The sequence below is a fragment of the Canis lupus genome, chromosome 25 (assembly GCF_011100685.1).
Source record: "Canis lupus familiaris isolate Mischka breed German Shepherd chromosome 25, alternate assembly UU_Cfam_GSD_1.0, whole genome shotgun sequence".
NCBI classification, from domain to species: domain Eukaryota; kingdom Metazoa; phylum Chordata; class Mammalia; order Carnivora; family Canidae; genus Canis; species Canis lupus.
The window spans coordinates 35,667,738-35,687,653 of NC_049246.1; the positions used below are offsets into that span (position 1 = coordinate 35,667,738).

General features: G+C 54.9%; 1 protein-coding gene across 3 annotated transcripts in view; it reads left to right on the forward strand.

Moving 5' to 3' along the window:
- Positions 1–19,030, forward strand: part of GFRA2 (GDNF family receptor alpha 2) — an 83,739-nt gene extending 64,709 nt beyond the window's left edge. For all 3 annotated transcript variants that reach the window (XM_038573910.1, XM_038573909.1, XM_038573911.1), the window contains 5 exons: positions 4,381–4,490; positions 5,201–5,341; positions 7,192–7,364; positions 16,673–16,726; positions 17,629–19,030. In XM_038573910.1, coding sequence (XP_038429838.1) covers positions 4,381–4,490; positions 5,201–5,341; positions 7,192–7,364; positions 16,673–16,726; positions 17,629–17,751 — 601 coding nt within the window. In that variant the 3' untranslated portion in view covers positions 17,752–19,030. The remainder of the gene's footprint in view (positions 1–4,380; positions 4,491–5,200; positions 5,342–7,191; positions 7,365–16,672; positions 16,727–17,628) is intronic.
- Positions 19,031–19,916: the final 886 nt, after the last annotated feature.

Here is a 19,916-nt window from a genome sequence, read left to right on the forward strand (position 1 = left end):
CAGCAGAGGGCCCCAGCTGGCTCGCCGTGCATTATGAAAAGGATAACATTTGCCTTGGAGAATGCACCTCCCAGGGCCGGGTAGGGAGTGCTTGTGTGGCTGGTTTGCATGGTGGTTGGAGTCCAGGATGTTGCCAGCTTGATGGAAGTTGACATCACTTGGTCTCCGATGCTGACAGAGGGAGCCAGTACCATGGACATCAGCCTGTCTTGAGGGGCAGAGAGAATCTGAGCAATCAGAGGCCTTCTGGAGACTTGGATGCAGCATCCCCAGGACTGGCCCCATTTGGCTCTCCTCTTGCCAAGGCCACTTTGACGCTGAGAATGGAGGAACGGTGGAATGTAAGGCCTAGCCATGGCCCTTCCCTTACCTGCCCCACTGCTGGGCCTGCTCCTCTCTTCCCTTGCTCTGAATGGAGCCAGTGAGTCTGCTTAATAGGAAGTAGGCCACGGCCTTCGAGGGCTCTGGCAAGGGAGCCTTGTGTATGTGGCCTGGCTTCGAGGGCCTGTGCTCCTCCTCCTGTGTCCTCAGAGTGATGTGGAGAGTAACAGTGTGGCAGGGAGGCCATTGCACAATTGGGACGAGGGACAGGGTGAGGGGGCCATCTCTCCTGTGTTGCCTTGTATGGGATGCAGACCCACCTTAGCAGGTTGAACAGGTATTTTTCCTTCTGGACACAGGAAAAGCTGTTTCTTGCTTGTACTTGCCGGTGCTTGGCAGGCACAGTGCTGGGGACGAGGTGTCCAGATAGAGAAGGAAGAGAAGGTGACGCCTTCTGCCAGTGCCCCAGCTAGCATACAAATCCCTGCGAGGAGGATAGGCAGGCACGGCTCACCCAGTTTGCTAATTGGGGCCACCAAGCTCAGAGACATGACAGGCCTGCCCAAGGTCACACAGCCGGTGAGTGAGAGAGAATGGCCATGGGACAGATACTCTCTCCTTTCCCAGCAGCTGGATCTGCCCTTCCCCCCCCGCCCTCACTTGGAGCTCTATCACCGTCACCTTCCAGGTCCCAGCTTCCTTTTCTCTCTTTTGTCCAATGGCCTTATCTCTCTTTGTGGACAGTCACATTCTCCTTGCTCATGCTTTGTGCCTTCTCTAGCCTGTGGGGTCCAGTGACGTTTTGGGGCCAGGCAAGATCCTCAAGGTTCCTAGTGCCAGTGAATGGAGAACTTACCTTGCAGAAGGGAAGGAGGCCCCATGTGCCCCGCGGGGAGTGGAGTTGCCTGGAAGGCTCCCCTCTCATCTGCTGCAGTGGGCCCTGTGGTGCTGCAGGAGGGTGAGCCAACACTGACCTCTCATCAGGCCCTGGATCCTGGCCTGGGGGACACTCTACCCTGACCCTGTTAGCTGGGATTTCCTATCTGACATTGCAGTGACTTGCAATGCAAGGGTATCCTTCCCATCCTTAGTCTGTCAGTCACATGGCAGGGGCTCAATCTGTGTTTAGAGGAAGGATGAAGTTGGTAAAGTCTGCCACTGTGGGAACACACGTTTCAGTTGGAGAGGCCAAATGGAGCAATAGCAGTAAGTCTCTATACAATTAAGTATGAAACTGCATGGTCCAGACTTTTTGTGTAGCTGGAGTACAGGGGCGGGAGAGATCCACACAGCTGGGGTGGCCAGAAAGTGCTTCGTGCAGGTGGGTCTTGGGGAGGTACTAGGAGGGGGTCAGGCCTTCGGGTGATCAAATGGCATAGGAATGCTCTCCTGTATTTTGGCTAAGAGATGACTTGGAGGCCTCTTTGATGGGGAGGAGATGGAAACAAGGGGCTTTGCTTGTTATCTAGCAGCTTCCTTGCTCACAGCGTGCAGGAGCTCCGTTCTGGTTGTGTGCTGCCCATCTGCAGTGCTCCTTAGTGCTGGGCCTGACCTTGTGCCCTTGGCTCCTTCTAGAGGGAGGCAGTTGGCCAAAACGAACAGTGAAGTCTCTGGAGGGGCTGGATGAGTTTCTTGTGGCCGCTGAAACAAAGTCCCACCAGCTGGGAGACTTGGAAGAGAATTTTATTCTCACAGTTCTGGAGGCCAGTAGTCTAAAATCAAGGTGTCCGCAGGGCTGTGCTCCCTTTGAAGGCTTCAAGGATGAACTTGAAGAAAGAACCTGTTTCATGCCTGTCTCTTAGCTGCTGGTGTTGCCTGCAATCCTCGGCCTTCTTGGGCTTGTAGATGCGTCACTCCAGTCTCTCTCTCCGTCTTCACATGTGTCCTTGTGATGTCTTTCCCCCTTTTTATAAGGACAGCAGTCATCGGTTTGAGGGCCTTGAGGGCCCACCCTAATCCACTCTGACTTCCTGCTGGTCACATCTGCAAGGAGCTCATTCTGAAGTCAGGTCCTATCATGGACACTGGGAGTCAGGACTCAATTCAGCCCACAGCCCGTGCCTGGAGCTTTTGTGTTGCTTGCCTCCAAGACAACTGCAGATTTCCTTTCCTCGGGGATGCTGAATGTTGGCTCTGGAAGGACCCTTCCAGGGCCTTTGCTCCAGAGCAGTGAGACCTGCCAGAGAGAGCTTCCACCCCGTCGTTAGTTCCGGAGCAGAGCCCTGGCTCTGCTGCTCAGGAGCTCTGTGACCTTGGGCAAGTTATTTAGCTTCTCTGAGTGTCTGCTTCCTGCTCTGTAATGTGGGACCGTAACGTTGACTGCTTGTCACAGCTCAAAGAGTCGGATCTCAGTGTGAGGATTGAACGAAAGACAGATGAATGTGCAAGTATCTCTTCTTAAATCATTTTTTATTGTGGTAAATTATGCATTGCGTAAAACTTACCATTTTAACCGTTTTTGAGCGTGCAGCTCAGTGGCATTAGGTCCATTTGCATTGTCATGCAGCCAGCACCACCATCCCACTCCGGAACTTTTCATCTGCCCAGACTGTGAAAATGCCTTTTACAAAGAGCACTTTCTACTCATTTGATAAATAAGGAACCCGAGTCCCTGAAAAGTAAGAGCTTGAGTCGCCCAGTGAATTAGGGGCACAACTGAAGTGAGAACCTCAGTCCCCTGCCACATAGTTTGTGGTGCTCATCTTCTTCAGTCTCCCACCCCTCTGGGCTGCAGGGTCTGGGGACACAGGAGGCATTACTGGGGTTGAATTCCTCCAGAGAGCTTCCTTTGCCCCAAACCACATCCCCCCCATCCCCCCAGAATGTGTCCCGAGGTGGGACACACACAGCTGCCTCCTCTCAACCTCTTGACTCTCTCTACCTTTGTCTCCTTTGTCAAGTGGGACAGAGCTCCTCTGGAGGACTGGGGGAGCTGGATTTGGGGCAGCCTTTGGGATGGCTTCGTGAGGTACCTTGTGACATGGAGAGAGTAGGGGCAGGGAGTCAAGGGCTGGGTTCTGGCCCTTCCGGTAGCTACCACAGTCTTCTCACTGACCATGTATTGGTTGAGGGCCTACTGTGTGCCCATCATTGGGGAAATACCAGTGAATAAGACCCTCCTCGCTGCTTGGAGCTGCTGTGAGACACAAATGGTATGATACATGACAACCCCATGGCAAAGGGCACTCACTACAGGAGGTGATGACGAGGGGTGGGGGGAGGTGAGCTGGCCACTCCCAGCCCAGGCCGATGGGAGTCTGGGTGCTGGGACAGGTTAGACTTGGGTGCCTGGGGTTCCATGTGACCTTCCACATCAGGTACTGGAGACAGACCCGGGTCACAGAGCATCCTTGACCTTGATGTGGCTCAGGGTCGAGGAGAGAGGTGCCCAGGTAGTTATGAAGTAGTATCATGGGTGCCAACAGAGGGGAAGGGGTGATGACACCAGGGGAAGAAACAGCAGACTCTGCCCTTATGGGACAGAGGAGGAAGTGGAGGGACGACAGCCGGGGTGGGGGTCCTTTGCTCTGACCCAATCCAGAAAAGGCCAGTCAAGAAAGCCCTCAGGTGTCTCCTGGTAGGGGGACTCTTTGTTTAGCTGCCTGGGGGCTGGCTCCTGTGGCCCTCAGTGGATCCTGGGAGGTGGCTGGGACAGGGATTATTGTACACATTTTGCAGGCAGGTAGAGTGATGTGTTGAAGGCCTTGGGCAAGGTCACCCAGGAGCGGGGCCAAGCAGAGAGCAGAGCCCACTTTCCTGCCTTGGTCCCAGGCATTCTTGGCAAACCCACCCCAGATTCTTTCTGTGTTCCTCAGACTCAAGATCCATTCACAGCCTGCCATGCCTCAGCTGTGTCCCTGGTCCTCCAGGAAGTCCTGCCGTCAAGGAGCTCCCCGCATGAAGCCCCCAAAGGCTTGAGGACTCTCCTTTTCCTCCTCTCCATCTTCCTAGCTTCCTCCCGGCCTGGGAACCTGTGGGGAGGAGCTGCTCTGCCGCAGAAAAGGTGGGAAGGCCGCCAGACTAAACCGTTCTCTCTGTTGGGTCTTCTCCTGACACCAGGTCCCGACTGGCAGACTTCCATGCCAATTGTCGTGCCTCCTACCAGACGCTCACCAGCTGCCCTGCCGACAATTACCAGGCGTGTCTGGGCTCCTACGCTGGCATGATTGGTAAGCCGCCCCCGCGCACCTGTGCCCACAGTGGCACCTGGCTGTGGGTAGGGGGCCTGGCTCGGGGCCAGAGGGTGGACAGTCTGAGCTCGCTCCTCTCTTCAGAGAAGCCAGAGGAGAGGCCAGGCCTTTATCGTGGGGAGAGCAGGGCCCTGGGAGCCTTATAAAGCTTTTGAAATGAGAAAGTAAGATTTATTGCATGGTTTGGACATTCCAGGCACTGCCCTGAGCGGTAGACGTGGACTGTCTTAATTCTCACAACAGTGCTTCCTAGGGAGGGGTTGGTATCTCCATTCTACAGATCGGGACACTGAGGCTTAGAGAGGCCAAGGAACTCGCACAGGTTCACCTTGCTAGTAAATGTTGGCACTGGGGTCTAAATGCTGGATGTGAACCTCTGTCTCCCTGGCTCTAGAGCACACGCTCTGCTTGCTGGCAAAGGAGGCAAAGGCCCAGGCTCCAGGAAGCAGGGGGCAGGGTGGTGGCCCCCGATATCTCCTCTGCTGTCTGGCTCTGTCCTCGGTGTCCGTGTCCTTCTGTCCCATGTGGTCACTATCCCCTGGTTGCTGGGATAGTAATGCTCAGACTTTGTGAGTTGGGATGTATGTGTGTTTGAGGGGGCAGTTGGGAGGGAGGGGGTGTTCCCAAGCTGCTTCTCTTCCAGAGAGAAGGCCTTACTGTTCCTTCTCCTTTGCCTTCCCCCTGCCCAGGGTTTGATATGACACCCAACTACGTGGACTCCAGCCCCACTGGCATCGTGGTGTCCCCTTGGTGCAGTTGTCGTGGGAGTGGCAACATGGAGGAGGAGTGTGAGAAGTTCCTCAGGGACTTCACCGAGAACCCGTGCCTCCGTAAGTCCCACCAGTCCCTCCCCGAGATCCTCACATCCCACAGGGGCCCCACATCGGGAGGTCCCATGGCATCTATGGGGCTTCCCCAGCAACCTGCAGAGACCTTGGGTTTTGTGTTCTTGGAGACTCATGCTACTGAATGGTCAGTAGGCCAGCCTCAGTTTACCACTGGAGACCTTGAACCTATGTCAGGGCAAGGTCAAAATTTTCTGGCCTGTTGTCCTGACAGCTTCAGCCAGGTTCCAGCTGTCACCTGTCCCTTTAAGGATCCATTCCCCTTTAGAATTGGTGACTTTCTTTTCAAGTCATCAGACTGCTATTCAAAAGGCTACAGAGAGAGCTGAGCCACAAATCCTGCCTGCCTTGATCTGCTCAGTCTGATGCTCTTGCCTTCCACCCACTTGAAAATCGCCTCCCTCCTTCCCTGTGTCCTGTCTTCCTTCCATCCACCCTCCCTTTCTTTATAGCACTGGGGATTCAGAGAGATGAGCGACAGTGCCTGTCATTGAGAAGTTCGTGGTCTGATGGAGGGACGCTGTCAGGGGGTTGCTGCGATCATAGTACGGGGTGAATGATGCTAGGGTGGAGGTCTGCGCAGGGCTCTCCTGTCAGCCTGGAGAAGGCCCTGAAAGCTTCTCACACCCTGGCCCATTGAGGGACAGTGGGCGTCTGTCAGCTGATGAGGCAGGGAGGGCATGCCAGCCCACCCGGGCAGAGGTGCTTGTAGGAACTGTAGACTACCTAGTCTTGCTATAGGGCGTGAGGATGCCTGGAGTTACCTGGACAGGGACGGAGAGTCCTCCTCCTGAAGGACCTCGCAGTCCTGAGGATGTTAGGATCTTACGGTCCTGCTGGTGGTGGATGTGGGCCACTGAAGGAGTGTCAGCAGGTGGCATTGTGGGCGGACCTGCATTGCAGAAGGCCCGCTCTCTGGTTCTGCTGTGGAGGGGTGGGGATGTGGGTCTGACAGGTGGCCCGACAGAAGTCTGCTCAGGGGGCGGAGAAGCTGGTCATGGAGAGGATGGTGTGACTGAACTGAGCAGCGGTGGGGAGGGGAGAAGAGGGAGGGGGTGGACAGATCTTTAGGAGGCTTAACTGGTGGCAAGTGGGCAGTTAGAGAAGCATAGTGGGGGACCTGGGTGGGGAGAGATGACCCCCTTCAAGACTGGAAACATGGCCAGAAAGCAGTGATGCAACGGAACGGAGCCATGCCTAGTTGGGACGTAGATGTGATGACCTGGAGATACGTCTGGGACTTGGAGTGGAGGTTTCTCTAGGCACTTGGTTCCAGCGCCAAGTCTTGAGGACAGTTTTGTTCAAGAGGTCCCATTATTTCATCCTTAGTGCATTGGTGCTAATGGTGTGGGAGTGGGTGAGGCCACCCCAGGAGAAGAGCTAAGTCTGGGGCTCTTGGAATGCCGGGGGCGGGGGGGCCTGGCACCTGTGCTGGAGGGCGTGTGGGAGGGGTGGGGGGGTCGTCGGTGTGGAGGAAGCCTCTGGAGGGGGAGTGGTCTGCAGCACGGGATGCCCTGGAGACACCAGCACCCGCCGCCCTGGGCCTGCCCTGCTGCCCCCTCCCGGCTCTCCACATGCATGTCCCCTCTTCCCTTTCTCTTCCACATTTCTTTCTATTATGGTTTCTTTTCCAACCTCCCTCTTGCTGTTTTCTTCTCTACGTGTGAGCTGTCAGTAGCATCTGGAAGGAGCTGCAGAGAAGTTGAGTTTGGACAAGCCACACCCCGTCCTCAGCTCTAGGTTGATACAGAGAAGGCGGTATCGGGATGTGAGGGGCAGACGTGATGGAGGCAGCCCCTGGTTTCTCTGTGACCACCTGCTCTCTCCCCCCACAGGGAATGCCATCCAGGCCTTTGGCAATGGCACAGATGTGAACCTGTCCCCCAAGAGCCCCTCATTCCAGGCCACGCAAGCCCCTCGGGTGGAGAAAACACCTTCTTTGCCAGATGACCTCAGTGATAGCACCAGCTTGGGGACCAGCGTCATCACCACCTGCACATCTGTCCAGGTGAGGGGATGTGTCTCTGCAGCCGGGGAAAAGGAGTTGGGGGTGGGCTGAGGGTCTAGAGAAGCACCACGACACCCCAGGCGAGTATGGGAGATTAGGTCAGGGATGGCGCACGCAAGGTCCTTCCTTTGGATCGGGATCCAAGAGGCAGGGAGGAGCTGTTGGGGGTTAGTTTTTTTGTGCCTACGTACCCTGGGCATTCACCTTACAGGTACGAAGCACCCGTCCTCTCAGAGGATTGTGTTAGATGCCATGGGGCACCAGAGAAATGTAAGGGGTACCATTACTAGCCATCTGCTAATTACCAGGTATATGCCAGTGACTGTCTACCTACTGCATCGAATTTTCACACAGTAAAGTGTTGGTCTTCTTGTTCTACGCATAGGAAAATGGCCCGGGAGGGTTAGGGAGGCTACCCAAGGTCACACAGCTGGCTGGTGATAGAATAAGATTACAAACCTACGTCAGACTCCAGAACCCATGATGTTCATTTGTTTGTCCATCTGTCCATCCATCTATCCATCCAGCATGTGTTATGTTGCGTTGTGTGCCAGGACTACTGTGGGGTGTGCAAGGGAGATCTTGATGAATAAAACTGACACAGTCCTGGGTTTTGAGGTCCTTATGGTCCTTCCCAAGATCAAACATTCAAGAAGCATCGGGCATGGACTGTGGTCAGGGCTCCCCACTCAGCCTTTCTCTGCTGAGCTGCCCTCAGGCCATCATGCCATTGGCTACAGCAGATTCTTGGCTCTAGTTAGAACACACACACACACACGCACACGCACACGCACACACACACACACACTCTCACACCTATACTACTCTTACGTAACACACACAACACACCCACACACTCTTACTCATGCACTCTTCACATAATACAGTCACTCTTTCTCTCACGCACACATGTGCATTCTCATACACTCAACTTACATATATACGTTCTCTGTGTCACACACACATACACACACACACTTTCTCTCACGCATACACCCACCCACCCCTAGAGCGAAGTGTGAAATAGGACCTCATTCCGAATATCAGAGCAGAGCAAGGGGATCAGTGAGATTGAGGGTGTGGGGTAGAGTGGGGGTGGCCCTGGAGTTACCAAGAAGGTTGGGGGGCTCTGAAGTACCTTTCATGGGGGGGCACAACCTAAGGAGAATGGGTGAGGAGAACAAGGCCTGGCTGTGTGTGTGGAGGGGGGCAGTGAAGACCACGGTCTGAGTGGGGCAGCACGCTCACGGCACCCCCAGTGCACGTTCTCCACAATGTTTCAGTCACTCTGGACAAGGCCCTTCTGGAGGACCAGTGTACAGCCGTGTGACTATAGCTGACATTGTTGTGCTCTGTGCTTGAAATATGCTGAGAGGGTAAACCTTAGGTGTCCTTACCACAAAAAGGGGGGAAAAAAGCAGAAAATGGTAAAGATGGGAAGTGATGGATACGTTGATTGGCTTGTGAGCATTTCACAAGACGTGTATACGTACATTGGGTCATCAGATTGTACACTTTAAATATATATGATTTTAATGGTCAATTATAACCTCCATAAAGCTGGAACAAACCCCAGTGTGAGGAGAACTAGATCAGGGACGGGGCCTCAGGGAAGCGTTCAGGTCCCCTGGACCTGTCATACTGGAAGAGCCGGTGGGGGTGCCCGTCCTGGTTGGGAAGCTGCTCTCCCTTCCGTCCTGGCAGGCTCCTTTGTGCCGGAACAGCTGACCTCCGAGTACCCTCACGTCAGACTCTGCGTGGACCCTTCCATGCCCTGCTCCCCTCCATTAGGTCACCCCTCCAGGTCTGGGCTGAGGTGCTGGTGTCACCCTTGGGCAGCTCCTAATTACACTAGCCATGCTTGAGTGACTGCCGGCGGGGGCTCGGGGGCCTGCTGCACGATTGCCAGCTCAATTTCATGCTAGAGTGGCAGGCAGCTCGCCGGTCGGGGCTGTGCCACCTGTCAGGTGACCATGCACTGGCACGGCCCCCATGTCCGTGGGCACCTCCCCCCACCCACCGCCTCCCTGAGTCCCTTGAGGCCCAGCTTACTCAGTAGTGGGGAGGGGGGGATGCTGATTTAGCAGGTAGCTGCCGACCTTTCCCAGACCCTTTATATGACTCACCGCGGGTGTGGACGAGTTCAAGGCCACCGCCTCTTGCCTCACTGCGGCCCACTCAGTGCCTGATGGCTCTGATTCCTTCCTTTCCCCTAGTTTCCCTCAGCGGTCTGCTAAACTGTTGCCTGGTTTCTTTTAGCCTCAGCCTGGTTTTTCTGCAGACTCACCATCTGGGGGCTTGTCTTACACTTGGTTTGATTCCAGTGGAGTTAACACGATCTGTGAGTGAGCTGATGTATGGGAAAGTGCCTGCAAGCCGAGTGGTGCTCCGTGTGTGTTAGGTGTTACGAATGTCGGGGTGCTGGGCTGGCAGGGGGCTCCCCGCGCCTGACCTCAGTGACCACCCACTCACAGTCTAGGAGCCACTCGGGGCAGCACAGCTGAGAATGGCCATCTCAGGAGCAAAGGAGGAGATGCAGGCCCTTGGTGGGGCGGGGGGGGGGGGGGCGCTGAACGTCACTCCTGGTTCCTTCTCACTGAATCCAAAGGGGAAGGGCCCCCCTTGCTTCTGTTTTCATCACGGTCTTTAGTGAGCACCGCCTCCTCCGTGCCAGGTGCTGGGAGTGCAGAGTCCAGCTGGAGGCTGGTGTGGGTGATTTGCCCCCTCCCCAGCTCATACCCTCTCCTTCAGCTCTGCAGGCTTGGAAGGGCTCCATGGTGGCCTTTGTGGGGGCTTTGGGAGTGACAGCCACCCATAGCTACAGACGGAGGGCCCTGTTGAGGGCAGAGACAGGAGGCTGAGGCCCGGGTGGGGTCAAGGGGACTAAAAGACTTGACTGATTTCTGTCCTGCCCCTCAAAAGGCCCAGGTCCTCGGGGAAGCCTCAGGGACCCCCTTCACTGACCCAGAAATGGCAGCCAGTTGGGGACCCCACATAAGTGATTGGACATCAGGACCAGAGGGCCTTCTGAGATCTCGTTCTCAAACCCCAAAGGATGGAAGCTCGGCGAGGACAGTTACTTGTCCAGAGCCCCCGGCCGCCAGCTCCTGGACAGTTTCTTCTGCGGGGCGATGGATCTTCCACCCCAGAGGGCTTTCCCACGATGGGGGGCAGGCTCTGCAACCCGAAGAACTCTTGTCTACATCATGGGGCTGCTGAGCAAAAACATGGGTGTCCACAGAGGAGCCAGGAGCTAGGAGACCCCCGAGTTGGCCCTGTGTCTGGGCATCCTCAATGCTGTTTTGAGTCCTGCCCTCATAGGCTTCCATTCCTGGCTGGGCCCCCACTCCAGGCAGCCCTGCCTGCCTGGAACTCTCTGGAACTTGGAGAATTCATGGCAAGATCTGCAAAATGGTCTCTCCCTGTCCCTCTGGCCTTGCCTGTGTGTATGTGCACACACACCCCCCTGTGTGAATTCCCTCCCTGATCTGGAGGCAGCAGGTCAGCCGTGGACTCTCCTCCAGGGCCCTTTGTTTCTGAAGTGCAGTCAGCCCCTCCCCAGGTGTAGACCCGAGGACGGCGGTGAGCAAGTTGCTGGCCCGTGCACCCGTCAGCTCCTTGGAGTGAAGTGCCCATCTTTCTTCTCTCTGCATGGCAGATCCTACTTGGATTCACCTTCCAGAGTGTTCCCCTGGCTCTGCTCCTGCTTCGCCTCCCTTGAGCCCCCATCATGATGTGTTCTTCTTGCTCTCCCAGCTGAGCATCCCCAAGGATAGGGGCTGTCTCCCCCCTCTTAGTTGCTCTGTGTACCCCAGGGCTCAGTGTGTGGCATTGAGTAGGTGCTTCAGAGATGTTGGGGGGAAGAACCCAGAGTCCCCAGTTCATTGGAACATCCTGCTCTCTCCATTCTAGAACAGGCCTTGTGTGCTTTCTTGCTTGTGGGCCACTCTGCTCGGCTTATGTCCTTCTCGTAGATGCTGCCTGTGTGCCTGCCATGAGGGTGGGTAGGTGAAGCAGTGTTTCTGTGGAGGATCCATGAAAATTGGGTCCAGGCCCCACCTTCTGTCACATGATGAGGACTGGACCAGGGTGGTGCAGTGGCTGTGGAGGCTGGGAGACTGGCAGCTGGTTCTTGCTTCCTCTGGTGTGGTTTGTTTCCAGCGTCCTTGGCATTCCCGGTGGTTTTTTCTGGGCCAGTTTGCAGGGACCCATCAGATCAACTGGAGTCTCGCCTTTCCCAGGGCTGCAGGGCCCTGGCAACACAGTCTCCGTTGCTCTTTTTGTCTCTACCAGCTAATTTTGCTCTTATCCTTGGACTTCCCATCACATCTGGGAGAATTTGAAATGTATTTGGAGGGGTTAACGCAAGCCCCCCTCACCACACACCTGCAGTAGGCCTGGCAGCCTGCAGATGCTCTTGTCTCCTCCTCATCCTGCCTGCTGTCTGGCTGGATCTCTTACCTAGTGCACAAGCCCGTGGGCATCAGATTGGGGTGCTGAGAGGCCTTTCAGTGGGTTGTATAGTCCTGATTTATAAATATGGCTCATTTCCAAGCTTCGAAAGATTTGAATACATTCCCTCTTTTCTTCCCTTGGTCTTGGCCCCCTTGTAGTGTTCATTCATTTGTTCATTAGTGGCTTTATTCAACATAAGTCCTCACTCCATGTTACTCTGTTCCAAGCTCTGAGGCTGACCAGCTCACTAGGCCCATACCTTGGTCCCATGCAGGTAGGATGGACAGGATGCATGCCAGATAATTGAGGGGGGAAGCCATAGGCACACTGGGAAAACCGATAAAGTGATGTGGGATCCAGGGGTTGGACGGCTGCTTTGGATGGGAGCGGAAGCAGAGGACTCTTGTGCAGAGTTAACCCCGCTGCTAGGCCTGGAAGAACAGGGAAGGCTGAGTAGGTGGCGATGTGGAATGGAGTGGAGTGGGTGAGGGTGTGGGTGACGGGCAAGTAGGAGCAAGGGCACACAGTCAGCATAGCACAGAACAGGTCTGGTAGGGAACCTGCTGGCCACATCTGGCCTGCTACCTGTTGGGATAAATCAAGTTTTATTGGAACACAACCACGCCCCATTGTTTACATATTATCCATGCGCTACAGGCAGAGTTGCCTAAAATCCTTACTAACCAGGCCCTTTGTAGAAAGTGTTTGCCTGCCCCCTGGTCTAGAGAAACAGCAGGCTCTGGGTTGGGTGAGAACGCAGGGTACTGCCATGGGGAGGATGGGTGGGAATACAATCCGATTAGCAGGCTGAAGTGGGGAGTGGGGAGGGGCCACCAAAGGCCTTTGACCGGGGAGTGTGGTGATGGGAAGATGGGTGCTGCAATTTGGGAAGATGCTGATGACAGATAGAGATTGGTTGGCAAGGGAGATGCCCTTGCAGACCTCTGTGCTCTCTGCCATAGTTGACAGTCACAGGTAGGCAAGATAGGAGGGCTGGATGAGGGGATGGCGAGGAATGGAGGGGATGAGGAGTGAGTTACCAGGCGGGCCTGTCAGGAGGGAGGCGGCCAAGGACATTGAGATTTGGAGCTGGGGCTGGGACCAGAAGCAGAGGACGCAGTGTTCCCACAGATGCAACGCTGGGCTTGGCCCCTGGGACCCAAGCCACATGGGCAAGGTCCTGGGACAGCCAGACCTAGATTTGGGAGTAGGGACAGATGTGGGCAGGGAAGAAGAGGAAGATAATAATTCCTTCCAACTGTCTGGGCAAGAACCCCCCTGGGAGAAATTTCTAGAAGGATGAACTTCGCCTTTGCTGCCATTTTCCTTCTTCTGTGTCTGTGCCCCTTTCCCGGGTGAGGTCCCTAGGGCCACCTGCTCCTTCTAAACTTCTGGAGGCAGCCTGCAGTATAGCCAAGAGCCTGCCTCCATGTCTGAGGGCTTTACTCTTAAAAGCTCTGCTCCCTGCCACCCTTGCAGCCCAGACCTGTGCCCTTTGAGATACATAACCCCACAGTCTCAGGGCTTGCCTTGAGGGAAGGAGAGGCTCAGGGTTGGGATGGGGATGGGGCAGGGGTTGGAGCAATTAACCTCTGTTCCCCTGAACTTCCTACATAGGAGCCCAAGAAGATTGGGTGAGATGGGCCTCAGAGGGCAGCCTGTAGCTGGGGGGATTTGGGGAGGGAGGTGGCCTCTTCTCCTGTTTTCTTAACTGACACTGAGGTGACCATGTAGATGTTTATTCTCACAGTAGGGTGTGAGCAGACTGTGACTCGTTCATCTTTGGAGCCCCTTGCGAGAGCCATGGGGAAAGTTAATAGTGATGGAGAGAGGCGGTGGATTCGAGCCCCTGATGGTTTTGTCATTAGATGGTGGAACCTTCTCTCCTCACCTTGCTCGTAGGCCGCTTTCAGAGAAGTCATCTGGTGGGCAAAGGCCCGCACTGCTCTGTGTGGCCAGCACTGGGTGAGGGTCTCAGGGTCACCACGGGGGACCTTCACTGACTGCTCTGTGTCTGCTGGAGGTCAGGTGGCCCTGTCCACCTGGGGCGGAGACTGCTCTCTGCCCTTTGCTTTTTGAGTGGTGGTCAAGCAGGGTCTGGGTAGCCCCAGGCTACAGCTGGCCCTGGCTTTCCCCTCAAAGCCTCTTCCTGGGCCCTGCCTGCATTTCTCATGGCCCTGCCTTAGGGTGCAAAACTAAGCTTGGCTCAGCTTCGCACCTTGTGGAATGAAGGGACCCTTACGGGTGTGCGGAGCCTTGCTGTGCCAGATGCCCTGCCTTATGTAGTTGTCACGGTGGGTCAGGGAGGTACGTTGGTCTATCCCTATTTTATAGATGATAAAACGTATGTTACAGTAGATGATGTGACTTGTCTGGATGAATAAGACTTGAGCCCAGGGGCCTCTCGGGCTCTTCCTTGGATCCAGGTATTGTCCCGCGGTGATGGATACCAAGGATTAGGACCCTTTGGTTTAAAAGGCAAGGCCGGAGGGGTCTGTGAGGATAAAAATCTGTAAGCTAGATTTCTGGGCACCAGAAGGAGGTACTTTAGGACAGCAAGAGGAAGCCTGATGTCACTGGGCCATCAGCACACATTCAGTGTGTAGCTGTGGCTCTGGGGCCTATGGGACAGACACGTCATTGGTTCAGAAGGACTTAGTAAATGCTGTGGATGATGGATACACAGTGGGTGACATGGGGCATGGGGAGCAGGGAGGGGTCCTATCCCTGATCTTTGTGGAGGCCCATCCTTCTCTCTCACCAGAGTCCCTGTGGCACCTGTCAGGGATTGCCTTGGGGCCGGCCCAGGGAGCTATGTCACTTTCTCCCATTTCTGTTAATGTGGGTCTGATGAGAGGATGGAGACACTCCTCTGCAGCTTCCTCTCCTTGTCTATCCTCCTCCTCCTCCTCTGTGCCCTGCCTTCCTCTCTGTTCCCTGCCTCCTACTCCCTTCTGTCCCCCTCTGCCGCCCCATCACCCCTAACCTCCCTGCCATGTGCTCCTGGGCTCCTGGGCTCCTGGGGTGTGCCTCTCCTTTTTCTCTCTACTCTTCTTCCTCTCTTACTTACTTCTTTCCTCTTGCTCCTCCTCCCCCTCCTTTTTCCTCAAATATTTGCCATCAGCCCCCTCTCCTCTCTTCTTTTAAGAGGAACCTGTCAAGTCCTCTCATTCTGAGGAGCACAATCCAGCCAGAGGCCAGCTCTGCAGGGTGTCCACCTTCAGATCTCACCTCCTCCCCTGCTCCACCCCGTTGGTTGAACCCAACTCCAACATATAAAACAAAAACAGTTGCTTTGTTTGAAGTGGGGGTGAGGACGTTGATCCTGACTGTCTAGTTCTACACAGGTTGCGTAATTCGTGACATTGTGGGGAGGGGTTGCACAGGAGGGGACAGGGACCTGCCACCCCTAGAATCAGTGAGAATGGGAAAGAAGGCCAGGAGAAGCAGGTACTGGGCCATGTGGCCCAGGATGTCCCTGGTGCTGTGAGTCCCTGAGGCAGGGGTGGGGGTGGGGTGCCTGAGGTAGGTGGTGAGGAGGAGGGCATTAGGATGGAAGACAGTGGTGACAGCACAGCCGGTAGGTGAGGTGGGCAGGCTCTGTCCCACCATGGCCTCTGACAGCCCTGGCTGGAGCTGCACTTGGTGGAGGCCGTAGAATCCAGCCCTTGGGTTCCAAAGGGTACTTCTGCAGGCACAAAGGTGGGCGGCTCGGCCCGGCTGGATCTTGGCACCCAGAGTCACTAGCTGGCACTGTAGTCTTGAACAGGATCTTCTTGGGTCAGGTCCCTGGTTCCATTCCTATTGTGTTCATCATCACTGTGGTCACATCTCCACCTTTGGTAGTGACTTAGATTTTGGCTGGCCTCTGTGTGACAGCTGGGGCCTTATTTAGCTGACCAGATGCCCTGGGTGGTAGATTGCGTATGATGTTTAAGGGATTATTGATACTTTTGACCAAGAGCAGTGATTTAGGAATAATTTCTTGGGCTTCCCGGTGCTTTTGTGGCCAGAGTGTCCCCACAAGTGCCTTGGGAACCAAGCCTTTCAAAGCCAGAAATACCATGTCCCCCAGCTGATTCCCATGGATCATTATGATGATGATAACAAAGGACGGTTCTCATGCACACTCCCTAGTCCTGCATCCAAGTGGTTATGCCAAGAGTAGAGAACCCTGGAAGCATCAGCAGGCCAGCCTTCCGTTCTCATTCCTCACCTTGGCCACTGAGCTCCCAGGTGTCACACATCTGTTTAGGGTGGAATGGCCAACACTTGCCCCCGTTGCCAGATGTCTTCCTAACATGCACCAGCGGTAGACATCACTAATCAATTACAGTTCTCTTCCCCACAAGCCCAGACAAAGCCTTATGAGCTTTTTGGAGCTGGCACTTGGATTCCTGTTCTGATCTATGACATTCATTCATTGATTCATCCTTTCCTGCATCTAGTAAAGCATTTACTAAGCTTATGTTATGAGCCAGACACTGCCCAATGCAAGGAAAAGAAGCCACGATCCCTGCCTTGTCAAGAGGAGCTCCGAGTATAGTAGACAGATATGCAAATGGTTTATGACTACATAATGCCTCAAGCGGGATGGCAGAGCTAGGAGTCTCCTCTCCAGGAGCCCTGGGGAGATAGGACCTAAGTGCTGGTGGTGCGAGAAGGGGACAAGGTTCTTATTTTGCTGCTTGGGATTCAGCCAACATCTTCTCATGTACCATGTGCTTGTTTAATGCTGCCAGTGGTGGGTGGCAGGGCCGTGGAGTATTTGATCTCATTCAAGTCATAGGACAAAGCTCGGCCAGAGAGCTGGCTCTGGTGGCCCGGCCTTACCAGCACCTTCTCTTCCACAGGAACAGGGACTGAAGGCCAATAACTCCAAAGAGTTAAGCATGTGCTTCACAGAGGTGAGTGAAGGGCAGAGTGGGGGGTGGGTGCTAGGGCCAGAAGGGGGGTGTTTCCCAGGGGAGTCTCGGACTTGGAGCCCCTAGATCCCGTTGCGTGGGCCTGACTAGTTGAGCTTTTGACCCACCTGGACCTGGGTGGGCACTCAACTGTGCTGAGCATCCAGGGCAGCAGCCAGCAGCACCCTCGGCCGTCTCCTTGGGTGAGACACAAGCAGCCGCTCTGAGCAGAGGCCATCTCCAGCCTTCCTGACTCTTTATGACAAGTGTCCTGAGCACTTGCTCTATGCTGGTTTTGCCATGTTGAAGAGGTAGTGAGATGGGAAAGACACAGTCCCTTCCTAGAAGGAGGCCCAACACAGGAGCGTCTCTTTGGCCACATCTGTAGTGTGTGTGTAGGTATTTATATATGTATAAAAAGGAAAGGAAGCGTAAGCTTCTAGAGGAGGAGGGAACTCAGACACAGATGTGCAAGGAAGCTTTATGGAGCAGAGGGATTCAAAGAAATTTAGGAAGAGGAAGGACAGAGTTTCTCCCGCCTCTCCTCTCCTCTCGAGAAGCAGGTACTTGTGGACCCTGGGACTTCTTGAGATCGAAGTACCATGGCCCTCCTCTCTGCTCTGTGTCCATAGGCCCTCGTCCTCACCTGGCAGCATCAGCCCATTTTCCTGGGCACTGCTGCTTTGGCTCCCGGAGCCCAGGGCCCAGCTCAGCTCCACAGAAGCCCGGCTCCCTCTGCAAGCGAGCACAGAGCAGGGTCCCTTGGGGGGATGGGGAGGGCAGGGGCTTGAGGACTCAACTTCTTGAGTCCTTTTCTTTGTCTGATCCCGGGCCTGCTGACTCACTTGGTTTTCTGTCTTTTGTTGTGTTCTTTGCTTCTGTTTCCCCTTACGCCGCGGCTGCAGCTCACGACCAATATCATCCCAGGGAGTAAAAAGGTGATCAAACCTAACTCAGGCCCCTGCAGAGCCAGACCGTCGGCTGCCTTGACCGCTGTCTCCTTCCTGATGCTGAAGCTGGCCTTGTAGGCTCTGGAAACCGTGTTGGGAGATTTCCGGAAACTACACAGATGAGAACACCCGCCTGGCAAAATGGAAACACACACAGACACACACACACACCTTGCAAAAAAATTTTTTTCCCCACCTTGTCTCTGAACCTGTCTCCTCCCAGGTTTCTTCTCTGGAGAAATTTTTCTAAACCAAACAGACAAGCAGGCGGGCAGCCTGAGAGCTGGCCCACAGGTCCCTTGGCAAGGGGAACCCAGCGCTGAGGATGGGTGCCAAGGGTCTAGACGTGCCCTTCACTTTCTCCTGGTGTTTTCCTCTCTGGATCCTGCTGACATAAGAGACCAAGATGACACCCCTGCAGCCCAAGGGACTTGTGGCTGTGTTGATGTGAACTGGGGGCAGGGTGACTGCCCTTCTCAAGCTTACCCACTCCAGGGACCTGTGGGGGGCTTGGCAGAGGGTGTCAGGCAGCAGGGCAGGGAGGCTGGCTGCTGGGGGTCCAGCTGGGTACCTCAGCACCCCCACTTGGCTTCAAGGATGGAGTTTATTTCACCCTCTCTGTCTGTGGGTCGTGTGGGTCTGCATCTGACCTGGGAACCCCCAGCGATGCCTGTGGAGGGTGTGGCACTGGGTTCCCTGACTGTGGCCTCGAGGGGGTGCTGGGGCTGGTTCCAGGGGGGCTCCGGAGCTCATTCCCTTGGGCAGAGGGAGCAAAGCTTGGGCACCAGCTCAAGGCTGCTGCTTCCTCTTTGGTGGCAGGAATTTTGAAATCAAAGAGAAATGATCCTTTGTTGGCTCTTCTGGTTTCTTATGGGTCCATTTGGTGGGTCTCTCCTCCACCCCCCGGGGAAAGGGGTCTCTGAGAGGGGCAGAGAAGAGCATGGTGGGATGCCTGGCGGCACCACGCTCTGGTGGCTGCAGCCTCTCTCCTCCTCTCTGCTCCCCGTTCCTCTTTCCCACGTTCTCTCCTCATTTCCCAGACGAACACCAACTGTATGTACATAACACGACTCCTTTCTCAACATATATGTATATACACATCCATATACATATATAGTGTGGTTCCCCCTTTTTTCCTTTTTTTAAGAGACAAAACTATCGAAATAATACCCCCAACAGATGAGCGAAAATGTATTATTGTAAAGTTTATTTTTTTTAATAATGTTGTCTATAATGGGAAAAAAAAGGAGATTGACTCCCTGTGTCTCTGCCTTCGTCGGGCTGACTGGGCTGTGGAGGGGGGTTTCTGATCCGTATTCATACGTAGCCAAGGCTCCAATAAACATACTAGGAAGCAGTTTGCCTTCTGCCTCACTCCCGGTGTGCCTTCTCCCCATATTTTGTTCTTGGCCCAGTGCTTACCTGGGCTCGTGGTGGGCCCTGGGGGGAGTGTGTGCACACGTGTCTACATCCGTCCTGTGTCTTTGGTGTGGGTGATGGAGCTCCTTTAGGAGATGGTTTCCACTTGGTGGATCTCTGCATCCTGGCTGTGCTGAACCTGCCAGGCCCGTCCTCTCCTGCCTCCCCTTACCAATCAGTGCCAAGGCCCGTTGGTCCCAGCCTTGAAAAGAAAGCAAGTAGCAGTGGGGATGGAAGGGTGGGAGACAACTTGACCTTGATGCCTCGGGTCTGTTTTGGTTTTAAGGCTACCTGGGTGGTCCCGTTTAGTGGCCCTGTTGGTGTTACGTAGAGGGAGGTGGTATCTTCCCACTGGGACTCCTGGTTAATTTAAGGTATGTGACTCTGAAGGCAAGGACCTGGCCTTCTGGGGCCCACCAGAGAAGGAAGATGACTGTGGTCCATGCCTTCATCTCTTTTTCTCCGTTTACCACCCAGGCTCCACCTGGACAGTCCTGGAGAGATTCTCCTTGGAGAAGACTGGGACGATGCTTACTGGCTGAGTGTGTGTATGTGTGTGTGTTCACAGGCATGTATGGGTGTGTGCACATGGTGAGAGGGGAGGAAGACTGCCATGTGGGGGATGTTCCCACTGTCAGGACCGCACATGATCCCATCCTGTCGCCATTGGGAGATGAGATGCTGTTTTTCAGTCTCCCAATTCTGGATCCTCCCCCCCAATGGCTCTTGTTTCCAGTTGCAGAAACATTGGCCACATTGGCCCATGGGTGTGATTAGTGTGGTGTACAGGTTCTAGCCCATGCACGGAGTTGACAGTGGGCCAG